The sequence below is a fragment of the Gadus macrocephalus genome, chromosome 7 (genome assembly GCF_031168955.1).
Source record: "Gadus macrocephalus chromosome 7, ASM3116895v1".
NCBI classification, from domain to species: Eukaryota; Metazoa; Chordata; class Actinopteri; order Gadiformes; family Gadidae; genus Gadus; species Gadus macrocephalus.
In genome coordinates, this window is record NC_082388.1 from 13082789 (window position 1) to 13103899 (window position 21111).

The following is a 21111-nucleotide window of genomic DNA, read 5'->3' on the forward strand; positions in this document are numbered from 1 at the left end:
CAGAATTGTCTCCTCCCCAACATGGGCGCGTGTGTGTGCTCTGCCAGTTCTGGACTTCTGGGGCACTACTGGCTGGCGAAACAAGTTTTGTATGCAAAACGCAATTTTGGCAATGTATTCACTCAAGACAACTTCTTCTGCCATCGTCAGTCAGTTTTAGGAAGAATACGACAAACAAATACACACCACTGGTGTGACACCAGAGCGCAAAATAGAATAAATACTCACGTCATGGATATTATATCCATCCAAATAAAACATCTTCTACAGATGTTTTATTTAGGTTATGTTCAACCCAAACCACAGGAAGAAGGTAGATTTGAGGAGAAATGGGCCCCTTCTGTATTTCTGGAGGGAGGAAATGTTTCCAGATCTTTCTTCTACTCCTGCTTTGCTTCTGCCTTTTCCGACTAGTGAGTTACTCCTGGACTAAATGAACCACGTCACTAAAAATATACATTCATATAAAATGGCACCAATGGTATTCTTAAGTTAACTTTTGGAAAAACGTCCCTATATTTACTAATGGCATATTGTTCTCAAAACAATTCAAAAATCCCTGCATGCATTGAGCGAACAGCTCTTCAGAGAGTAACGATGTATCCTTACATCTTGGTGCTTACTCAGTAAAGCTTTTCAGAGATTTAAAGTCGGTTCAAAACACTTGCATATCTAAGAGGAATGCATCTCCTACACACCTACTGAACCGCTCAGGAAAATATCAACACGCGATGTGTTAATATACATTATATCTCTAAGGCAGCTCATAAACTCTGCCTTGGAAAGACTCAGTATTGAGGGGCGTGGTCTGAACCTAGCCAAGAGGGAAATAGACTCCACCAGTTGAATCGGCTTGAAGGAACCGAAGGAAAGCGATACACAAATTAGGTGAGTTTGCAATGAATTTTATGGAACAACATGATGCTGATGCTTAAAAGCACACCTGGATAACCCTTGATAAAACAACCAGAGGCAACGGACGTCTCTTGTCCATCACTGGCCAAGCGAGATCACTGGGCGTGGTCCTGCAGCCATCTCCTCAGGTGTTGCACCTGCGCTGTGACGCTGCTCCGGGCCGTGCCACCGGGGGCGCTGTACTGCTCCACACTGCTGCTGTAGTCCCACACGGCCGCCACGTCGCGGTCAAACAGGGGGCTGGAGCCAGGGGGGAGAGGTGCTCAGTAAACAGGCCGGAGAAACAACAGTAGTCTCGTAAACCAAAAGACGGCCGGACGTTGTTCGGGACTATCAGATCACGGTGTGTGGACGAGTCACCTTATAGCGGCGAGGTCCTCCACAGTCAGCTGGTTCAGAGGGACGTTCTGAGACTCTGCCTGGAAGACGGCTCTTCCAGAGAGTCCGTGGGCCTCTCTGAAGGGCAGCTGGAACACAACAGGGGGCAGCGTGAGCTAAACCAGGCCTCCCTCACACGCTCCTTTCCCACAAGGCCCCTGTTCTACACCACGTGGACGGAGCAGCTCCTCCTGACCGGACGTGGTGGACAGCTGTAGACTAACTGGGGGGGGTCAAGGAAAACTAGGGCACTTTAAAACCTGGACCCCATTTTACGATCATTTGCCGTCCAAAGGACTAATGCAGGTAACCATTGTTGAAATTGGTCCAGGATTGAGTAACGCTGCAATCTTTTGGGGCAACTGCACCGTGTCAAAAAAGGGATCTTAAGGTGCTTGATTGGCCCCTGAAAGGCTTAGACTATATTCTCAGATTATGAAACAAATCTGAGAGTCTCGTGAGAGTTGAGTTGTTGCAGGAAGAGAAGGGAGGAAAGGTGAGTGAGAGCCGGAGAGAGGAGAGTTTGTTGTGTTGGATTACAGAACGCGTAGTTTATTGTTATCTAGAAGATTGAACATTATTGAAGATTAGCTTTGGCTGATTCACACACACACACACACACACACACACACACACACACACACACACACACACACACACACACACACACACACACACACACACACACACACACACACACACACACACACACACACACACACACACACAGGATACTCACCCCCTTGCGGACGAGGTAGTAGGCCAGGTCAGTGGCCAGCATGTCTGGACTCAGGGCTGCCTCCATCACAGGCCGGTTGATCTGAGGAGCACCAAGAACAAGCTAGTGACCAGGACACTCCAGGACTTGGGTCACGACACTGATACGCAATGTCGAGATATAAAGACCGTTATTTACCCCAAATACAGTCAGCTTGAAGTCAACAGGACATTAATTGGATATTATCAACTATGACATATCCTTATCTAAAAGGTTCTCGCTACTTTAGGAAGTAGAAAACATAATTCTGTAGCTGAAGCAAACAGTTTTCCCATAATGCACCATGAAAACACAGATGAGGACTAGGGTTGAGCCTAGCCAGCGAGAAAAGAAGGAAGACGGACGACAGGAATGTCATCTGTAAGTGGAGAGGCTTTTCTCAGGGCCTGTAGTCCTCAATCCTCTCAAGAGTAGGGAATGGTTCCTCAGCGGCCCCAAACCTGAGTGACGTCCCTTTGGTCCTACGCCTACTTTGAGGAGCAAAGGTTCTCTGCAAACAATCTGACGTCATACGATCACTCAGCACTTAACGGGCCACAACCAGATATCTGTAAACGCCAGCTAGGATAAGTCCCACATCCCATTGCTTTGGATGGGCTCTGGAACGCACCATTAGTCTTACCCAGATTCAGACCAGTTGCTCCATTGCCCATTCATCCGGGTGTCCTGATGGGTTAGCATTTGCCCTCCGTTAGCCACCCCCAGTGACTTGCAGAGCTACAGTAGCCTAGCTCCTGTTCATGTCAGGGGAATGCACTTTGATTTCCATTGAGTTGTGAATAGTTGCTCATTCAAAACTCGTGCCATTAGCTGTATATGTTATCGATGTATCACCAATCACTTTTTTTTAACTTAAAAAGTTTTGCCGCAGATGTTAAGAGTCCCTCTGGGAGGCTTACTTGCTACGGGCCGGTCGGTACGACCACAACATCAACAACAAACTGACCTTGAGCGTGGACATCACCCCCGTGGTCACCCGAAGGGCCCCGTGAAGGGTGTCAAAGCAGTCAAACATGGCCTCCTTGTCCTCCTGAGGGCCACAACACAGCATCACAGCCTCATTATTACAGCCATCTTGGATCGATCTTGGATCCAACCGCTAGCGGGGGGGGGGAGGCTGAACGGCATCAGTTATGTTGAATGCAACGTTACGTTAATGGCTAGAAGAGTCTAGAAATTATAAATACACTGAAGGACATTTATTTGCACCAGACTCCAACAGCAAGCTCTGGACATTCCTGTTCACTCCTGCGGATGTGCGTACCTGCAGGTCCTTGTTGTAGGAGCTCGGTAAGCCTTTGATGGTCATCATGAACCCTGCACACTGAGACACACGATTTAAATGGTGAATGGACAGTAATGTACCCGATTACCAAGGGGGTGGCAAGGTGTGTAGAATTGAGTAGAACGGACTGGGCAGGAATTGAATATCATATTCATAATTATGTTTAATTAGTGTATAGTTCCGCCTACCACGAAAACGTGGTAGGCCTACCTATATTGAATCAACTTTCAATGAAACGGTAAACTCACCCGTTTTAGCAAAAATTCAGACACAGATTTAAAAGAAAAAGGGTCTTTAAAACCAGGAAGGGGGTGCATGATATTCCCATTGTTACAACTCATGCAAGCTTTGTGATTCTTTTTTAATACCGTCGTTGTGTATGAGCATTCTATTAAGCGATATTGTACATGAAATCCGTTTGACTTTCTTACCCAGATAGGACGGACATGGACACAGACACACACACACACACACACAGTGGACCAGACTGGTTAAGGGAACCTGCTGTGGTATTCAGCTGGTTGCCTCTGCAGCCTCACTACTAGATGCCACTCCATTCTCCACTCAGCACCTTTAAACCAAAGGGTCTGGATTTACATTGAGAGAAGGCATTCCGGTTCATTATGGGTCTTACTCTGCCAAGAACACGACCTGCTTTGCTCCGAATCAGTTCCAGACTGTCTGCATTCTTCTTCTGTGGCATCAGGCTGCTCCCAGTACTGCACACACACACACACACACACACACACACACACACACACACACACACACACACACACACACACACACACACACACACACACACACACACACACACACACACACACACACACACACACAGTTTCTAAAACATTCCAATAAGGAACTGAAGAGTTCTGATACACATTGAGGCCGTCAAACAAAGCAGTAGCCACACCTGTACGCGTCAGCGAGAGCGATGAAGGAGAACTCCTTGGTGCTGTAGAGCAGCAGGTCCTCCGCCATCTTGCTGAGGTGAGTGAGACACAGCGACGCCCAGAAGAGAAACTCAGCTAAATGGGGAGCAGAAACACAACAGGGTTTCCAGGTTGCCGGTCCAGGGGCTGGTGGTTCTCAGGTGAGTTGCTAAATGAGTTACCGACGAAGTCCCTCTCGCCCGTGGCGTCCATGCTGTTGATGCTGATGCCGTCAAACTCCAACTCTACGTTCGCATGGAGAAGTAACATTAATAAATCGTATGCTGCATCATCTTAACGAAGTACATTGCATTGTCTGACTTCTTCACAATTGGCACAAAATGTTTCAAATGTTCATTTTAACAATACTCCATCAACACTAGCTAACATAATCTTTTCGCAACACAAAATTATATTTCAGAAAAGTGCATAGGATCACCGAGGTGATTCAGTTGGACAATATCTCAAAATGATTGAAGCTAGAAGAACACCAATTTAGCTGAATCAAGTATCATAATTACAGCCCAGACCGTCTACTGATGAACTTTAGCCTCTAAAATGTTTAACGCAACACATTTAGTCCATCAATCAGCTGAATGAAACACATGTGTTTTATGATGGCCGTTTCTCCGTGCTTCCAGAGACTAAGATGTAGTGTATCCCCCCCCCCACAGTGGTCCCACCGAGCTGAACCCGAGCCCAAAGGAACGGGGCCATGATGCGCTCACCTTTACGCAGCAGCTCTCTGTCAATATTGAAAGGGGTTCCGGCGATCGCACCGCTGAAAACAACCCAGACGAGAACCATCAGCTTCATAGAGGAAGAGAGCGGCCACAGGGCGGACATAAGGTGGGAGAAACCACCACACTCAGCAGGGGGGCTACCTGCCAAGAGGAAGTACGTTGGTCCGGGACCGGATCTCCTGAAGACGCTCTACATCTCTGCTGACGGCCACGGCATGGCTGGAGAGGACGACAACCAGGAGGACTAGGTGAGAAGACTTGTTTTTCAGAAAGGGGACAACCCCAGACCCCCCAATACTTCTTTACCACACCCTATACCATGCTTATGACATCATAGGGAATTACACTTATACGAAGACCAGAGGGATTGAACTAGCAACCAGTAGGTCAGACCTTCTCCACGTCTTGGCTACTGCTGCCTCAGTGCCTCTCCCCCCCCCAAAGGAGAAAGTAGAGGATATGCAAATCTATGCTTTTACAATACCTCAGTATCCAATGGCTCCACCTGATTGGCTGTGCTCTCTGCATGTGGGTGTAACCAGGAAACAGGACATCTATTTCTCTGAAGTGAAGACAGATTAAAATGTGGTTAAAGACTATGCTAATTATGCTAATGGATGTGCTGCTGATGTGCTAATTTGAGTTATGCTAATTGATGTGTTGGGATTTGTTTGGAAGTTGGAAAACACATCAGTGAAAGAAAGCATAATATGAAATGTCTCTGTCCTTGCGACTTGAAGGAGAGGTGGATATTTGAGTATGACGGCATGAAGGGGTTGATGATGAAGACAAAGGGGCCTCACACAGAGGCACGCTCCACCATGGTAGCAACCAGCTGCAGGGCGTCTTCCTTTAAGGTCGCTATGGCGTCACGCAACCAGATCCGCATGTCAGTCACCACCTGAGGCATGGAGACCAGGGCATTAACACCATGGAACACATGCCCGATGGAGACCAGGGCATTAACACCATGGAACACATGCCCCATGGAGACCAGGGCATTAACACCATGGAACACATGCACCATGGAGACCAGGGCATTAACACCATATAACACATGCCCCATGGAGACCAGGGCATTAGAACCATGGAACACATGCTACGTGGAACACATGTACCATGGAGACCAGGGCATGAGAACCATGGGACACATGTACCATGGAACACATGCACCATGGAGACCAGGGCATTAACACCATGGGACACATGCACCATGGAGACCAGGGCATTAGAACCATGAAGACCTGTCGAGCCTCCCGGGCTCCTCTGAACACTGTTTTCCATCACATTGTGAACAAACCAACCTGATCATTTCTGCTCCGGCCGGTATGTAATTTCCCAGCAGGCTCTCCAATCAGCTCCTGTACATTAATATGAAAAGGGTTGTTTGCGGTTGTGTCGTTTCATAATCTGGGTCTCTTTTGCCCTTTTCTGGGCTCTCCCTTCATAACTCATGCATCTTACATACAACACATTTAAAAGTCAACACCATGGTGCCTGGCTCTTCAAAACCGTCAACAACATGGAGCCTGGCTCTTCAGAGCAGTCAACAACATGGTGCCTGGCTCTTCAAAACAGTCAACACCATGGAGCCTGGCCCTTCAGAACAGTCAACAACATGGAGCCTGGCTCTTCAGAGCAGTCAACACCAAGGTGCCTGGCTTTACCTTCAGCCTGCGCTCGTTGGCTGTGTGGATGTCCTCATCTCCTGGCTTCACCACAAAAGCTCCCTTGGCCCACTCTTCAGAAATCTAAGACAGAACATATAAACATTTACTAACCCAGGGAATTACCAGTGCATCTTAATAAAATTAGCCATAATCATCAAGATTAAAACAAGTAAAGGCTTGAAATATTCCACTTTTGATGTTATGAATCTATATATTATACAAGTTTCACTCTTTAAATTGACTTATTGAAATTAATTAACTTCCCACAATATTCAAATGTATTGCACCTGTAGAAGGCTACTGGTATTTGTTGAGTTTCATATTCGTTCAACATAATTTTCAGAACAAAGCTTAATATATTGGACAACCAAAAATAATCTGACAATCTGTATGCAAGTAAATCAGTTGGCTAGAGGCCACCTGCTTCGTCACATGCTGATGCTATTGTTCACTGCATTCTGCATTCTCTACACAACAGAGAGGGGAATTCTGGCAATGAGCACATACATTGAGTAACCTGGGAGATATTGTTTAACCGCTGACAAAGACTGAAGTATGTTTGCAGAACAAAATAAAATGAATACTGGCCAGTCTTCTTCATTTTACGTTTGATTCCAACTAACAACATAGTCCCATAGTGTTGAGTCCATAACATAGATTGTAGTAGAGATGGTTGTATTATTAGGGGTTTTGGAATACAATAGTAAAAATGACACTTTGTATACAATGAGTAGGTCTACATGAGTTTACCTGTTCCATCCCATGTAAAATACTGTTCATTTCTTCCGTGGTGACCAGCTCGGCCTTTTCCAATGCTTTGACATATGCCTTGCTTCCTCTGATGTCCGCATCCCACATCCTCTGGTCATAGGCGATGGATGCATTGAACTTCTCCATGATAGGATCAGTGTTTCCCACAAAACGACCGCCCCAAAGTTTATTTCCCTGAAAAGATTCAGCAGCTAAATGTATAGTAAATCAACATGGTAATCAGAACTAGTATAATGAGGATAAGATATCCAGGCATTCTCAGTTTACTTAATCAGCCTTTGACCAGCTGTGTACTAAAATAACGAGCCACAATGTACACATCTACGTGGATCTGTAAACAAAACATAGCCATCGAACTGTTGCTCCTTCATACGTACCTCTGAACTCGCCATTTAGCTTATTGTGCAAGTATCTTGGCCACACCAGAAACAATAACTATGGGGTGTATTAATGTGAATGCAAGGAGTTCCTCGGAACGGGGGCTCGGGGCAGCAACAGGATTGTGTTTAAGGGCTATGGGGCGGAACCTCGGGAAGGGGCGCTTGTCTCACCCGAAACGCTTTAAAGGGGACACTTCACCCCCTGCGACATGGAAGTGTAAGTTGATGTATTCTTGCGTTTTTTCAGTATACATGTACTTTATGTCCACTATGTCTCAGATGCCTAGGCCCAGATGATAACACCCTGCAGGAGGAACAGATATCCATATTATGGGTCGTTATCGATGCATGTTTTGTTCAAATGTGGTTCACGTAGATGGCATTACATTTTAAACCCTTTCGTATAATATAGTATACATGTATGTGCAGTGGTGTAGTCTATTTTATTGTAGTGGGTATACTGTGATGATTCTCTCCCAGCCTCGTACAATCCCGTCCCACCGGTACGTGTACGTGTGTGGCGCTTATGGGGTGTCGCACCACACTCACCAACGCAGGGGTCTACAACCCGCTGATTTAAGAGTATAACGATTATCAACAATCATGGAAAGCTGAGTAGGTTTATCAGTTTTAATAACAGTATGAACAAATAGAACACAAAAATGACGAGTTGTCCTTTGTATATCTATAGTAGCAATAGCACATGCTAAACAAGGACAAAATCTACTCAAATTAATTTAATGAACTCTTTACAACCATGGCTAACCAGTGCATGAGAAGGAGATGACAGGAGACTAATGTTTCACTCTTTCAATTGCTCTAATTTTAGCTCTTACTGTTATCTAACATACCATACAGTAATTGGATTGTGTAAAAGTGTGAAATTACTGCACCGTAAAAATGACCATGAATTAGCTATACTCTCATTTGCATAGTGACTAACTTTATGAATTTCAATTGTGTATACCAACTGCATGTTGGCTGACATTTACCTAACTTTTTTCATCACTCAAACCTCCGCGCCGGTTGTGGAGATTTGATTCATGATGTATAAGTGGAGCTGGCGTTGAATGACATAGTTCTCCGGTTGATGTTCTTTAAGTTCTTGAAAGATGAATTCTGGTTAATGTTTTTAAATGGATCATTTCATGCATGCATATTTTGCGGGTGGTTTTATTTTAGCTCATGGAAAACGTGTGTGTGTGTGTGTGTGTGTGTGTGTGTGTGTGTGTGTGTGTCATTATTCGATTCAACCTTTGATGAGGTAACTTAATCTCTGTCATGCCAGTGTCGTGTAGTTTAGTCTCGAACAATGAGATTGATGGAAATGCGTTTTGGTGAGAGAGCTCTAGGAAGGAGGGGGGACCTGTTGTCAACATTGATCCAACCCACGGCCACCTGTGATACTTTTACTTTTAGCTTGTGTATGGGCAGTGGTGTAGTCTATTTTATTGTAGTGGGTATACTGTGATGATTCCCTCCCAGCCTCGTGCAAACCCGTCCCACCGGTACATGTACGTGTGTGGCACTTATGGGGTGTCGCACCACACTCACCAACTCAGGGGTCTACAACCCGCTGATTTAAGAGTTTAAGAGTTATAACGATTATCAACAATCAAGAAAAAGTTGAATAGGTTTTAATAACAGTATGAACAAATAGAACACAAAAATGACAAGTTATCCTTTGTCTATCTATAGTAGCAATAGCACATGCTAAACAAGGACAAAATCTACTCAAAATAATTGAATGAACTGTTTACAACCATGGCTAACCAGTGCATGAGCAGGAGATGAAAGGAGACTAATGTTTCACTCTTTCAATTGCTCTAATTTGAGCTCTTACTTTTGTTATCTAACATACCATACAGTAATTGAATAGTGTAAAAGTGTGAAATTACTGCACCTTAAAAATGAATTAGCTATACTCTCATTTGCATAGTGATTAACATTATGAATTTCAATTGTGTGTACCAACTGTATGTTGGCTGACATTTACCTAACTCTTTTCCCCTCCACTCTAACCAAGGATGCCTGTTTTTAAATTCCCTAGCCTGACACCCAGTCTGAAAGGCTGGCCAGGGGTTCTCATCTAAAAGTAACAAGGAGATATAAAGTGGGATTAAAACATTGTCTTCTGTTGACTACTTATTATGTGGTTTACACATTAATATGGGAGGACTGGACAGACACACACACACACACGCACGCGCGCGCACGCGAGAAGAAGGGGCTCGGCCCGCCAACTAACGTGCAGAGATGCAGGGGCAGCTTCGCGCTTCGTAACAGAGACAGGGCAGAGCGCGCAGGGGGAATTTTATGAATGGTGAATGTAGGAGATAGCTTCCCCTGATTAAAGTATTTTATTGCAGTTATACCCAACCGGTATTTGAGAAAAATAAACACAGAAGTGAAAGATCTGTCACAAGACGATTGATACGTATCCGTGCACATTTTTAAGTGGGTATACGCAAATCCTGGTGTGTTCCTAGTGGGTATACGGCGTATACCTGCGTATCACGTAGAAGACTACACCACTGTGTATGTGGGATGTAGTTATAGCTCAGAGTATAAACAAGGGTCTAATAAAAGATGGTGTTAACCAAAACTTTAAATTTGACTCTCAAAACCAGATGTGTTAGAATGTGACGCCATGTTTCGCATTTCTTTGACTTCCCCAGAAAGGATGCCAATGCAGCCATGCTCAGCAACTTTGAGGTAACATTCTATGCCTTTTGATCTTTTCGTGGAAAATATGTATAGTCCATCCATGCCATATAAAACAAGCTACCTTCCCTACCATATCTAACTAATAAGCCTTTGTATAATTATCTTGCACCAATTTCTTTCTCTAAGGACACTAACCATGAAACCTAACACTACAGCACTGCCATGGCTCCTTTTCCTCAAGATAGACCACCTCACTCGTTGAGTAGGGAAATAACTGCTCCCCAGCTTCCCCCCCTTCCTGATTAGCTATGTTCTGCCACCCCTCTGGACTCTCTGTATTGACACGTAACGAGGCTCCCGGCCTAGACTATCAGAACCACTCCTAATGGGACCTTTTTCTCCCTTACGCACTTAAATAGTTGCAGACCATAGGAATCCCATTTACCGTATTTAAAATCCTTTTCCAGGAATCCTGATTCCTGTGATATCAATGTGATATTTCCCTATAAAAGTCATGAACATTCATTGTCTCTCTGAAGATGCTTTGTGATTGCTGCCTGTGTCTTCCCATGATAATATTTTTCTAAATCCAATACTTTGCTGTGAAGCAGTCCCCCCAAAAGAGATACTCTTTCATCACACCATCACCTGGAACATCCGATCCCTTCTGCTGAAATGTTGGCTATGGTTGGACCCCTTTACTGCCGTGTGTAATCCCCTCATGCAAGCCAACACTGAAGTGGAGGTCTGATTTTTCTGTGGCTGACAGGTGTTCAAGCTCCTGACTGACCTCAAGGAGCAGAGGAAGGACAGCATGAAGAACAAACATAGTGCCGGCCAGCAGAACCTCAACACCATCATGTACGAGGTATGTGCACCTGCTCCTCTCCCCCTGCTTTCAGCATGGCACCCATGCAGAGGCCTCACCGCTGTGCCCTGATGTCCTACGCAGACGCTGAAATACCTCTCCAAGACCCCCTGCAGTCGGCAGAGTCCGGAGACGGTCAGGGAGTTCCTTACTACCATGATGCCCCACAAACTCACAAAGTAAGACTAGGTCAGAGAGTTCCTAACTACCATGATGCCCCACAAACTCACAAAGTAAGACTAGGTCAGAGAGTTCCTAACTACCATGATGCCCCACAAACTCACAAAGTAAGACTAGGTCAGAGAGTTCCTAACTACCATGATGCCCCACAAACTCACAAAGTAAGACTAGGTCAGAGAGTTCCTAACTACCATGATGCCCCACAAACTCACAAAGTAAGACTAGGTGTCTATGACGTTGCCTGAAAACTAAACATCAAACGAAATTGTAAAACAATCCTGGACATTTTGAAAAATTGTTATTTGTATTGTTTTCTTTGTTTTTTAGTCTTTCTAAAAAAAAAAGGAAGTTTGGATAAAGCAAATAAACTAGAACCATCAACAATTTTGCTGATGAAATTTAAGATACGACTTGGTCAACTTAATATGCAAGCTTGAAATATGTGGCATAATCATTCTGCATTTGGACATATTTGCAGAGCCTCATAATTGTGTTCTCAGAGCGGAGAAACTCCAGCTGTTGAACCACAGACCTCTGACAGCAGTGGAGATCCAACTGGTGAGTAACTTCTAATCAATATAAGTTGCTGTAAGATAATGTTATGAAGAGGAAGCTGAACTTTGCAAGAAAAAAATAAGAAAAATAAACCTAAAAACAAACCCTTTCTGCTCCCTGCCTACGTGTCTTCGACCTGAACCAATTACTAATCGCTGACTGATGGCATTTTTTAAAAGATTACACTCAAATTATTGCTCTTAAATCTTACCTACCACCTTTTTTAATATTCCACACAATCTATGCATTCAATCATTGGCTCCTCTATAGCAGTACCCCTATTCTGAAATGGGGGTACTCAAGACAAGACAGGACAAAACAACATTAAGAAAATGGGTAAGTGGATGAAACGTAAATGACAAGGAAAAAGGAGAATCCGTGTAAAATAAGACGCATCCAGAAAAACCACAACGTCCTCAGTTACAGGAGGAATATATTGTAATGGGATTCCCCTCTGCACGCTCTGACCCTCCTCTGAGTTGCGCTTATTTAGTGGAGAGAAATTAGCCAGTTGAACAGTTGCAGCACAGGCCAATGTTTCTCACTAAATTTAGTATTTGCACCCTTTTAATGGTCATGTCTACACTGCCAAATAGAACGCGCATACATTATTTGTGTTAATGTTTATCTATTTATTTCTAATAAATGTTTTGTGCCAGTGAAGGGAGGTATTCAGCTGAACAAGTATCTTAGAGAGGGTAAACTAGTAGAAAAGTTGGAGAACAACTGCTCTGTAGGTAAAACTGAACATACAAATAAACGTTGAACAATTTCATACTTTTTTGGGTTGTAACTTGTTTTCGTATACTCACTTTAAACTGTATGTTTATTATGTAATCAGGACTTGTAATGTGATTTGGACACTCAAAACCATATACAAATATAGCCCTAGTTACCTTGAACATGTATGCAGCTTTTACCAACCTCCGGCACCAAATCAGTATTTGTGTGGGCGTTTGGTTGAGTTGTGGCCATTGCATTAAATCCAAATGTTCTGACCATATGGATGGCGATTTGGCGAATTTAAAGTTGTTCCTCATGACGAATGGTGCACGTGTACTACGTTTCACGCATATTGTACTTTCCTAGTAGAAATTGCAGTCTGTTGAAATTTATAGTGTTTTATAGTGCCACCTATTTTTATAGTGCCACCTATAACCGAATCTGGCTTACTCATTTTACGAGTTCTACAAGCCTTACACAATAACATGTTTGTCAAATTTGGCTAAAAAACGAATGCAATAAGATTTCGTAGGACACCACACCATATACATTCAAATAAATACAGAAAAAATATGTCCCTATAGGTAAGCCTGCAGGGCGTCCTTGATCTCGGGGACCGCAGGTAGCCACCCGCTCACTCTCTTTGGGGACTCCTCAGATGGTGGAGGAGAGTGAAGAGCGGCTGTCAGAGGAACAGATCGAGGAGCTGATCCAGACGGTCACGAGCGCCCTCCCCGGGGACCCGGAACAAGAGGGCGCAGCCTCGGCGGAGGCAGACGTGGACCAGGGACTCTGACCAGCTCACCTCCTGGAGGGACACGTTCTACACTCTCATTGGGTTCATTTGTGTCTACTTTCCATTAGCGTAAAATGCACAAAAGCAGACGTCAAAAGAATGGAAGATTTTTTTTTCTCCTCCTAAGGTTGCTAAAGCTTGAAGTGAGTTTATATTAATGAATGTTTGTATATAATTTCTGGATAATAAAAACTGTTAGCAAAGTCGTGGTGCCATTGATGGGTTATTGCCGCCAGCGGCTCCGATAGAAATGAGTCGGCGTCACTGAAACCCGTCAGGCTGGGAGTGTTGCCTGAAGGGAAGTGTGGGACTGCGGGACTGCACCACAGCGCGTCTCTGGCCCGTTACTGCTGTGAGCTTGTTCCTCTCCCCGATCGAGAGGAAACCGAATGAATAGCCACCATAACGAAAGGAAATACGAAGTATGGATAAAATAATGGAAAAGCATATCCAAAATGTATCCGTGAAGAGTCAATACCTCTTTAATAGGTCCATGGTGAAGAAGACGCCCCTCAGAGCGTGGACCTATAGGCTCAGAGCCGAACCACCTCTCCCCACATTTCCTGAACCTTTTCACACAACACTTATCTTGAAGAGCAGCGATTCTAAATCACTGCTAACAGCTTCCGGACCAATTGGAGCGGTTTCGAAGAGTTAAGTGTTTTTTTATTTGCTTGATCTTATGTCATTGTAGGCCTACTGCAGAAAAAAATGATTCACCTGTTTGTTTAATTCATTTCTAAAATCCATCAAATTGGGAAAGTATTAGTAGCCTTTGTGAGGGTTCAAGAATCTTTCAAGATTTTCTGCATTTTGATTCTTTATTCAACGTTACACAGCTAAAATCACGACGTGAGTTATTTTAAGTTGTTTGCACTTCTGACCATAGACAGATGTCTATGCTTCTGACAACTTACGCGTTGGCGGGCTTTTTTGAGGTGCGCGCCTGAGCCCTTTGATCAAGCGCTTTATCCACTTTTGGCGGCAGTGTTGCAAGATTGGGCGGTTTCCCGGCCAATCTACTTTTGATCAAGTAAAATTGAATAAATTAGCATTGAGCGGGGTCATACAATTTGTGCTGGTTTTGAAATAAACTGTCTGGCTTATAATTCTTTTTTACAATCCTTTTTGCCCCTCTCCCACGAAGGTGGGAGTTGGGCACCTGTCTAACGGTAGGCCTAATTAGGGGCGAGGGAGGGCCATCACTCAAACCTCCGCGCCAGTTGTGGAGATTTGATTCATGATGTATAAGTGGAGCTGGCGTTGACTGACATAGTTCTCCGGTTGATGTTCTTTAATTTCTTGAAAGATGAATTCTGGTTAATGTTTTTAAATGTAGGATAATTTCATGCATGCATATTTTGCGGGTGGTTTTATTTTAGCTCATGGAAAACGTGTGTGTGTGTGTTTGTGTTTGCGTGTGTGTCATTATTCGATTCAACCTTTGATGAGGTAACTTAATCTCTCAGTCATGCCAGTGTAGTTTAGTCTCGAACAATGAGATGGATGGAAATGCGTTTTGGTGAGAGAGCTCTAGGAAGGAGCGGGGACCTGTTGTCAACATTGATCCAACCCACGGCCACCTGTGATACTTTTACTTTTAGCTTGTGTATGGGGGATATGTTGTGAAATGCACCCCACACCGTGGCATTATACTACATGCCTCTGAGAAGCTAACGGTTAACGGTCTCTCGGACGCGGACCCGTCCCGTTAAGAACCCCACGTGCGTTCGGTGCAGAGTGGAACGTTCACAAACTGCTTGGCATAAACATTCATAAGCAAACTTTAACCTTACATTAATAATGATCATGCTGTCAGAAAGCTCTGTCATGTGGTCAGTCTAGTAGAGGTCAATTAATCTGAGTAAACTCATCTAATTTCAGCATAATGCCGCCCAAAAAGAGAAGAACACCCTCAACAAATGGCAATATAGAGAGGTTTTTTAAAAAGACAGAAGTAAGAGTAAGTACACTACTTGACAAGGCAACATCATAACCAATCATTTACCAAGTCTTGTTATTCTAAATATCATGTATCCGCTCATCAGGAGAACGCTGGTGCGAACAGGGAAGAGGTCGGGGAGGAAGGAGTGCCAGGTGGAGGAGTCACAGGTGGAGGAGTCACAGGTGGAGGAGTCACAGGTGGAGGAGTCACAGGTGGACGAGTCACAGGTGGAGGAGTGCCAGGTGGAGGAGTCACAGGTGGAGGAGTGAGAGGTGGAGGAGTGCCAGGTGGAGGAGTGCCAGGTGGAGGAGTGCCAGGTGGAGGAGTGCCAGGCGGACGAGTGCCAGGTGGACGAGTGCCAGGTGGAGGAGTGCCAGGTGGAGGAGTGAGAGGTGGAGGGAGTCAGGTGAGGTCTTATATGGATTAGTGATGATGAATATGTGAACGTTTGTGCCTTTTATCAGGCATGTTGCACATACAGTACAGCTCAGAATGAACATAACTGATTATTACTTTGAGTATTTCTTTGTTTGAAATATCATAATCCCTGTTTATTTTATAGGAGAACCCTGATGCAACCCAGGAGGAGACTGCAGGGGGTGAGGTGAGGGTTAACTGATTGATGATGTCATGGACTAAACCATGGAGGTGAGGGTTAGTCTGATTCATGATGTCATGGACTAAACCATGGAGGTGAGGGTTAGACTGATTCATGATGTCATGGACTAAACCATGGAGGTGAGGGTTAGACTGATTCATGATGTCATGGACTAAACCATGGAGGTGAGGGTTAGACTGATTCATGATGTCATGGGCTAAACCATGGAGGTGAGTGTTGGACTGATTCATGATGTCATGGACTAAACCATGGAGGTGAGGGTTAGACTGATTCATGATGTCATGGACCAATGCATGGAGGTGAGGGTTAGACTGATTCATGATGTCATGGACTAAACCATGGAGGTGAGGGTTAGACTGATTCATGATGTCATGGACTAAACCATGGAGGTGAGGGTTAGACTGATTCATGATGTCATGGGCTAAACCATGGAGGTGAGTGTTGGACTGATTCATGATGTCATGGACTAAACCATGGAGGTGAGGGTTAGACTGATTCATGATGTCATGGACCAATGCATGGAGGTGAGGGTTAGACTGATTCATGATGTCATGGACTAAACCATGGAGGTGAGTGTTGGACTGATTCATGATGTCATGGACCAATGCATGGAGGTGAGGGTTACACTGATTCATGATGTCATGGACTTAAGGCGCGTTCATGGTCCTGGTGATAACGAGACGGCTCGCTAGTGATGACGCTCACGCTTACGTGTGTTTCAGACAGCGACAGCATGTGCACTGTTTAGAATCTAAAAGTTCTTCACAGCAGGGTTTTTTTATCGTTAAAACGTTTAAAACTGAGCAAAGTCGATGCCAACAGATGGTTACAACGTCAATCAGTAGTTAAGTATGTGATATGATGGTTGATTCTTTTATATTGAGTGTTCCGCCATGTTCATGCCGTCACTAGTAAACCGCACGCCACCAACTGGGCAACTCTGTTATCAAAATCTGGCCCCAGTTGCCGAACGGAAGTAGAATCATAAGAGCGTCATGACGTGTCGGTCACGAGAACTTTCCAACGTCACGAAAATGTTTCCCACATAATTTCCAGCGATGTGAAACGCACCATAAACCATGGAGGTGAGGGTTAACTGATTCATGATGTCATGAAGCGTGGAGGATGAGTGCCTACTGGTGCAATGGTACCTCAATCAATTTACAGCAGTTAACAAAAAAGATTCTTCCATTGGGACTTGGATCGTACCGAACCAAACCGTACCAGACCATACCGTACCAGACCACACCGTACCAAACTGAGCTGAACTACAACCGTGTCACCGCGGCGTGCTGCGCCTGGGGTGGACAGTCTCCAACGGTTAGGAGAGATTTAGAAGAATTAACTACAGGGTATCGAATCAGCCTATAGCCCATATTCCCCTTATGGTAAATGTGTTGTTTCCCCCCCCCCCCAATACCCACTCCTCCGCCCTTCCTACAGGGGAGGGCAGCACTGACAAGCCTATCTCTCTACCTCTGTTTGTCTTTCTAATTAGAGGACCTCCAATCTACCGGACACGCCCTCTGTGAACCCAGACACGCCCTCTGTGAACCCGGACACGCCCTCTGTGAACCCGGACACGCCCTCTGTGAACCCGGGCACGCCCTGTGTGAAGCAGGAGGAAATGGTAACGGGAAAATTGGTTCAGGCTATTCTAATCCAGAGCATCAAAAAAAGGCAGTCTATCTTCTTTGTTTTTGTTTTGGTATGGTCATTTTCCTAATCAATATTCCTTTCCACTGTTTTGAGAAACAACATCTTGATTTATGAGATGAAGTTTCACAGACCTCCCTCGTTGTCTCGTTGTTCCTCTTAACCTGACCAGCATTAACACGTTGTCCATACTCTGGTTCTTACGTAGGAAGAAGAGCAACATGGACATACCATCTACTGGAAGTATGACAAAGAAAAAAAAAAATACAGGTGCTACTGCAACAAAGCTGGGACAATCTACGAATCCCTTCAGAGATTTCCTAAATTTCAAGAGCTAGAACAAAAAAGTGCCAAAGCAGATCCCAAAAAGAAAAAAGAACTTGTTATTCTCATTTCAGTTAGGACAGCTATAAGTTCACATTTTCCATGCTCGCACATTCCTACTGAAAACCTGACCATAAAGTTCATAAATGCAAAAGATAACCAGACAACCACGGAAAGTATAAAAATAGAGAATCCTGGCGAGATTATTCGATTTTCCATAAAAACATCTGGAACTACAAACATAAGAAAAGTGGTTATGAAAAATCTTGAGCTGAAAGAAATAGTGGATGAGGTTTTGGTGTATGGGTACAAAGGTCAAACTGTTAGAGAAGCCCTGGAGCAAGATGGACGTTTTAATGACGAGGTATTACAAAGCAATTATTTTCTGGAGGACACAAAGGATGGTAATCTCACTGAAATGTCCAGCCCTGTAGATGTACTGCATGAAAAATGTTTCTCGGTGAGGCGTATTGGTAAAAACGGGACAAAACAGGAGGCAAAGTCAAGTAGGACTGCAAGCCCCAAAGGCAATCAGCCAACCCCAAATCCAAGCAAGCAGCCAAATCCGAGCGATCAGCCAACCCCAGATCAGAGCAATCAGCCAACCCCAGATCAGAGCAATCAGCCAACCCCAAACAAGAGCAGTCAGGTGTCCATCTATCAGCCTATACCGAACTCTGAGGACCTGTTGCAACTCCTTCGTTCTCAGTTTAAAGATCTAGTCAAACAAATGAAAGAACGGCAGAATCTTACTCCTATAGCTTACCGAAATCTTCTCTCTCAAGAGTTTGGGAAAAGCACAAAGTTTTGCCATGAGGTGAGAGCGATGAGGAGGTTTCTAGAGCTTGGTAATTCTGTTTGCCAGGTGAGAATAGATGCCTCGGCAGCAGGGAGTGGCTTTCTTCTATTTGGAAAGTACATCCTAACAAACGGCCACGTAGTCCTTGATGAGGCAAAACACCCGAGGGAAAAGATAACTGTTATTTTCTCCTATGAGGAACTTACAGACAGCCAGTTAATGGATGTGAAGGTCGTTGCCAGTGAGCTTTGTGATGATGCTGCAGGCCACAAGCATGATTGGGCTTTGCTGGAGGTCTGTGATGATCTAAATGCCCAACCAATAAAGGCAAAGCCTCTACTGAAGGACTTTGGATTGGTTACTGAAAGGGGTCAGATTTGCATCATCGGGCACCCGGACGGGAAGGTCAAAATGATGGACCCATGCTTCACAATCCCTCTCTCTGAACGTGAGATTTTTGTAACTGGAAATTACTTTTCTCCAAACCCAATGGACAGGAAGATACATACCTATGAAAGCTGTTTTTATGGTGGCTCATCTGGCTCACCTGTCTTTGATCACAATTACAAAGTTGTATCGATGCACACTGGGGGATTCCCCGTCGGCCAGACACAGGGCTATGTCCTTGAGTTTTCACTTCCCCTGTCACTCATTATTGAACAAATCATTATTCAGATAGTGAGAGAAAAAAAAGTGCATGTGCTGTTGGCAATGATCACCTGCGTCATTCACCCAGTAGTGAAGGATAACATAAAGAAAATAGTTGAATTGAACCCCACAGAATTTGTGTGGACAGAAGATGAAATGATTAACCTCACCGAATCATTCAGTGAAATAGACAAAGCGCAACTAAAGGGCTTTTTGGGATTTTTCTCACAGAGAGATGAACCCATGGATACCAGCAGCTAGGGTATGTTAGCTTTACTTTAGTAAACCTCTACTTTCTAATTAGGGCTGGGACGACGCGTCGACGTAATCGACGACGTCGACGCATAAATTACGTCGACGCGAAAAATGCGCGTCGATTAAAAAAAAAAAAAAAAGAAAAAAAAGATGGGCGGCGCCGGAGCGTAGTTGCAACGCGAGTGGCTCCTCAGACTTTCATAAGTGCAAGGCGCCACGCACTCGTTCCTCTAAAGTATGGGAATTCTTTAATGTGAAATGAAACGATTCCGTGATATGTCTTCTTTGCAAAATGGAGATGACTTTCCATTCTAGCACCACGGCAATTCACCAGCACCTGAAGAGGCGTCACCCGGTAGCAGCTGCAGATGACTGAGCACCGTAGAATTCTAAGAATGCATTACTTTGCACTTTTATTTTGGAATTTAAAGGCAATAAACATGTATTGAAATGTTAAGGAATTCAGATATGTAAATCAACATGTATAAATTGCTATTAGTCAATTAATGGGGGAGATAATCGAGAATCGAATCGAATCGAAATCGAATCGGACTGAAAAAATGAATCGTTAGATGAATCGATGCATCGAAAAAATAATCGCTAGATTAATCGTTTAAAAAATAATCGTTTATCCCAGCCCTATTTCTAATATGCATTTCCCTCATACTCTGGAAAATAGTCAAATACAATTGTAGCCGTTTACTCTTTGCCACTCCTTCTATGTGGCTGTCCCTCCACCTAGATGACGTTACTGGGCTCAATCCACACAAGAACAAAGGCAGTTTAAACCAGTTTAGTGTAGTTTGAGCAATATTATGTGCAGTGCAGGTGCTCCATGCTGCCATGTCAGAGATGTATCCTGAGGGTTTGTGGAGATGTCTGGTTTAAGATGTGCCCAATGCACCCCAGGGGTGCAGGCTCCCCCAGCCCCAGAGTCGCATCAGTCTGACTCTGGCCAGGTGATGCTGCTCAAATCAGCCATTAACACGCTTCAAAACAATCTATCAATTAGGGATTAGGGGTGGACATGCCAACAGTAAATTTTACAAAATGTACCTTAATGTCATTTTTCCATATCTCTTAACTTTTTCCACTTAATCTGTCATCTATATTTGTGACCAAATAACATTTGTAAGTACTAACATAAGTAAATCATATTGAGATCAAGCAAATTGATAATTGATTATTTTTTTGCTCATATATATGTTTTTAAAGCTTTGA

General features: G+C 44.2%; 3 protein-coding genes across 16 annotated transcripts in view; 2 read left to right on the forward strand and 1 right to left on the reverse strand.

The window, feature by feature from the left end:
* Positions 1-19930, forward strand: part of LOC132460813 (serine protease FAM111A-like) — a 45996-nt gene extending 26066 nt beyond the window's left edge. The window contains exons 1-7 of one of the 12 annotated variants that reach the window (XM_060055702.1): positions 13999-14496; positions 15529-15607; positions 15693-15906; positions 15952-15995; positions 16152-16193; positions 17707-17838; positions 18073-19930. In XM_060055702.1, coding sequence (XP_059911685.1) covers positions 15533-15607; positions 15693-15906; positions 15952-15995; positions 16152-16193; positions 17707-17838; positions 18073-19896 — 2331 coding nt within the window. In that variant the 5' untranslated portion in view covers positions 13999-14496; positions 15529-15532 and the 3' untranslated portion in view covers positions 19897-19930. Of the gene's footprint in view, positions 1-1379; positions 1600-13998; positions 14497-15528; positions 15608-15692; positions 15996-16151; positions 16194-17706; positions 17839-18072 lie in introns of those variants that run through there. The other 11 variants (XM_060055703.1, XM_060055700.1, XM_060055697.1 and 8 more) reach the window with 11 other exon arrangements.
* asl (argininosuccinate lyase) lies at positions 890-7990 on the reverse strand. The gene is made up of 16 exons (XM_060055786.1): positions 7853-7990; positions 7455-7649; positions 6702-6785; positions 6339-6395; positions 5838-5935; positions 5519-5596; positions 5176-5253; positions 5020-5072; positions 4474-4536; positions 4273-4387; positions 3991-4075; positions 3336-3395; positions 3018-3101; positions 2033-2113; positions 1276-1382; positions 890-1155 (listed from the first exon to the last, which is right to left on the reverse strand). The coding sequence occupies exons 1-16, from the start codon at positions 7865-7867 to the stop codon at positions 1011-1013; spliced, it is 1398 nt and encodes a 465-aa protein (XP_059911769.1). The 5' UTR covers positions 7868-7990; the 3' UTR covers positions 890-1010.
* Positions 7913-13847, forward strand: crcp (calcitonin gene-related peptide-receptor component protein). Of its 3 annotated transcripts, XM_060055893.1 has the most exons (7): positions 7913-8082; positions 10534-10570; positions 11292-11390; positions 11475-11525; positions 11580-11623; positions 12071-12128; positions 13507-13847. In XM_060055893.1, exons 1-7 carry the CDS (start codon positions 7913-7915, stop codon positions 13642-13644), a joined length of 597 nt encoding a protein of 198 aa, XP_059911876.1. In that variant the 3' UTR covers positions 13645-13847. The 3 variants fall into 3 exon arrangements, with proteins under 3 accessions (XP_059911876.1, XP_059911875.1, XP_059911877.1); XM_060055892.1 differs by lacking the exon at positions 11580-11623 and having other exon boundaries at positions 11475-11569; XM_060055894.1 differs by lacking the exon at positions 11580-11623 and having other exon boundaries at positions 7970-8072; positions 11475-11569.
* Positions 19931-21111: the final 1181 nt, after the last annotated feature.

Bases quoted from the DNA above. Each gene is read 5' to 3' on its own strand.
- asl (XM_060055786.1), bottom strand. The intron at 6,786-7,454 runs GTAAACTCATGT...GTTCTGTCTTAG, and splicing joins TTTTACATGGGATGGAACAG to ATTTCTGAAGAGTGGGCCAA. The intron at 5,936-6,338 runs GTTGGTTTGTTC...TCCATGCCTCAG, and splicing joins GCCGGAGCAGAAATGATCAG to GTGGTGACTGACATGCGGAT.
- crcp (XM_060055892.1), top strand. From the start codon at position 7,913: ATGGGGTGTATTAATGTGAATGCAAGGAGTTCCTCGGAACGGGGGCTC. The intron at 11,391-11,474 runs GTATGTGCACCT...TGTCCTACGCAG, and splicing joins TCAACACCATCATGTACGAG to ACGCTGAAATACCTCTCCAA. The intron at 11,570-12,070 runs GTAAGACTAGGT...TTGTGTTCTCAG, and splicing joins ATGCCCCACAAACTCACAAA to AGCGGAGAAACTCCAGCTGT.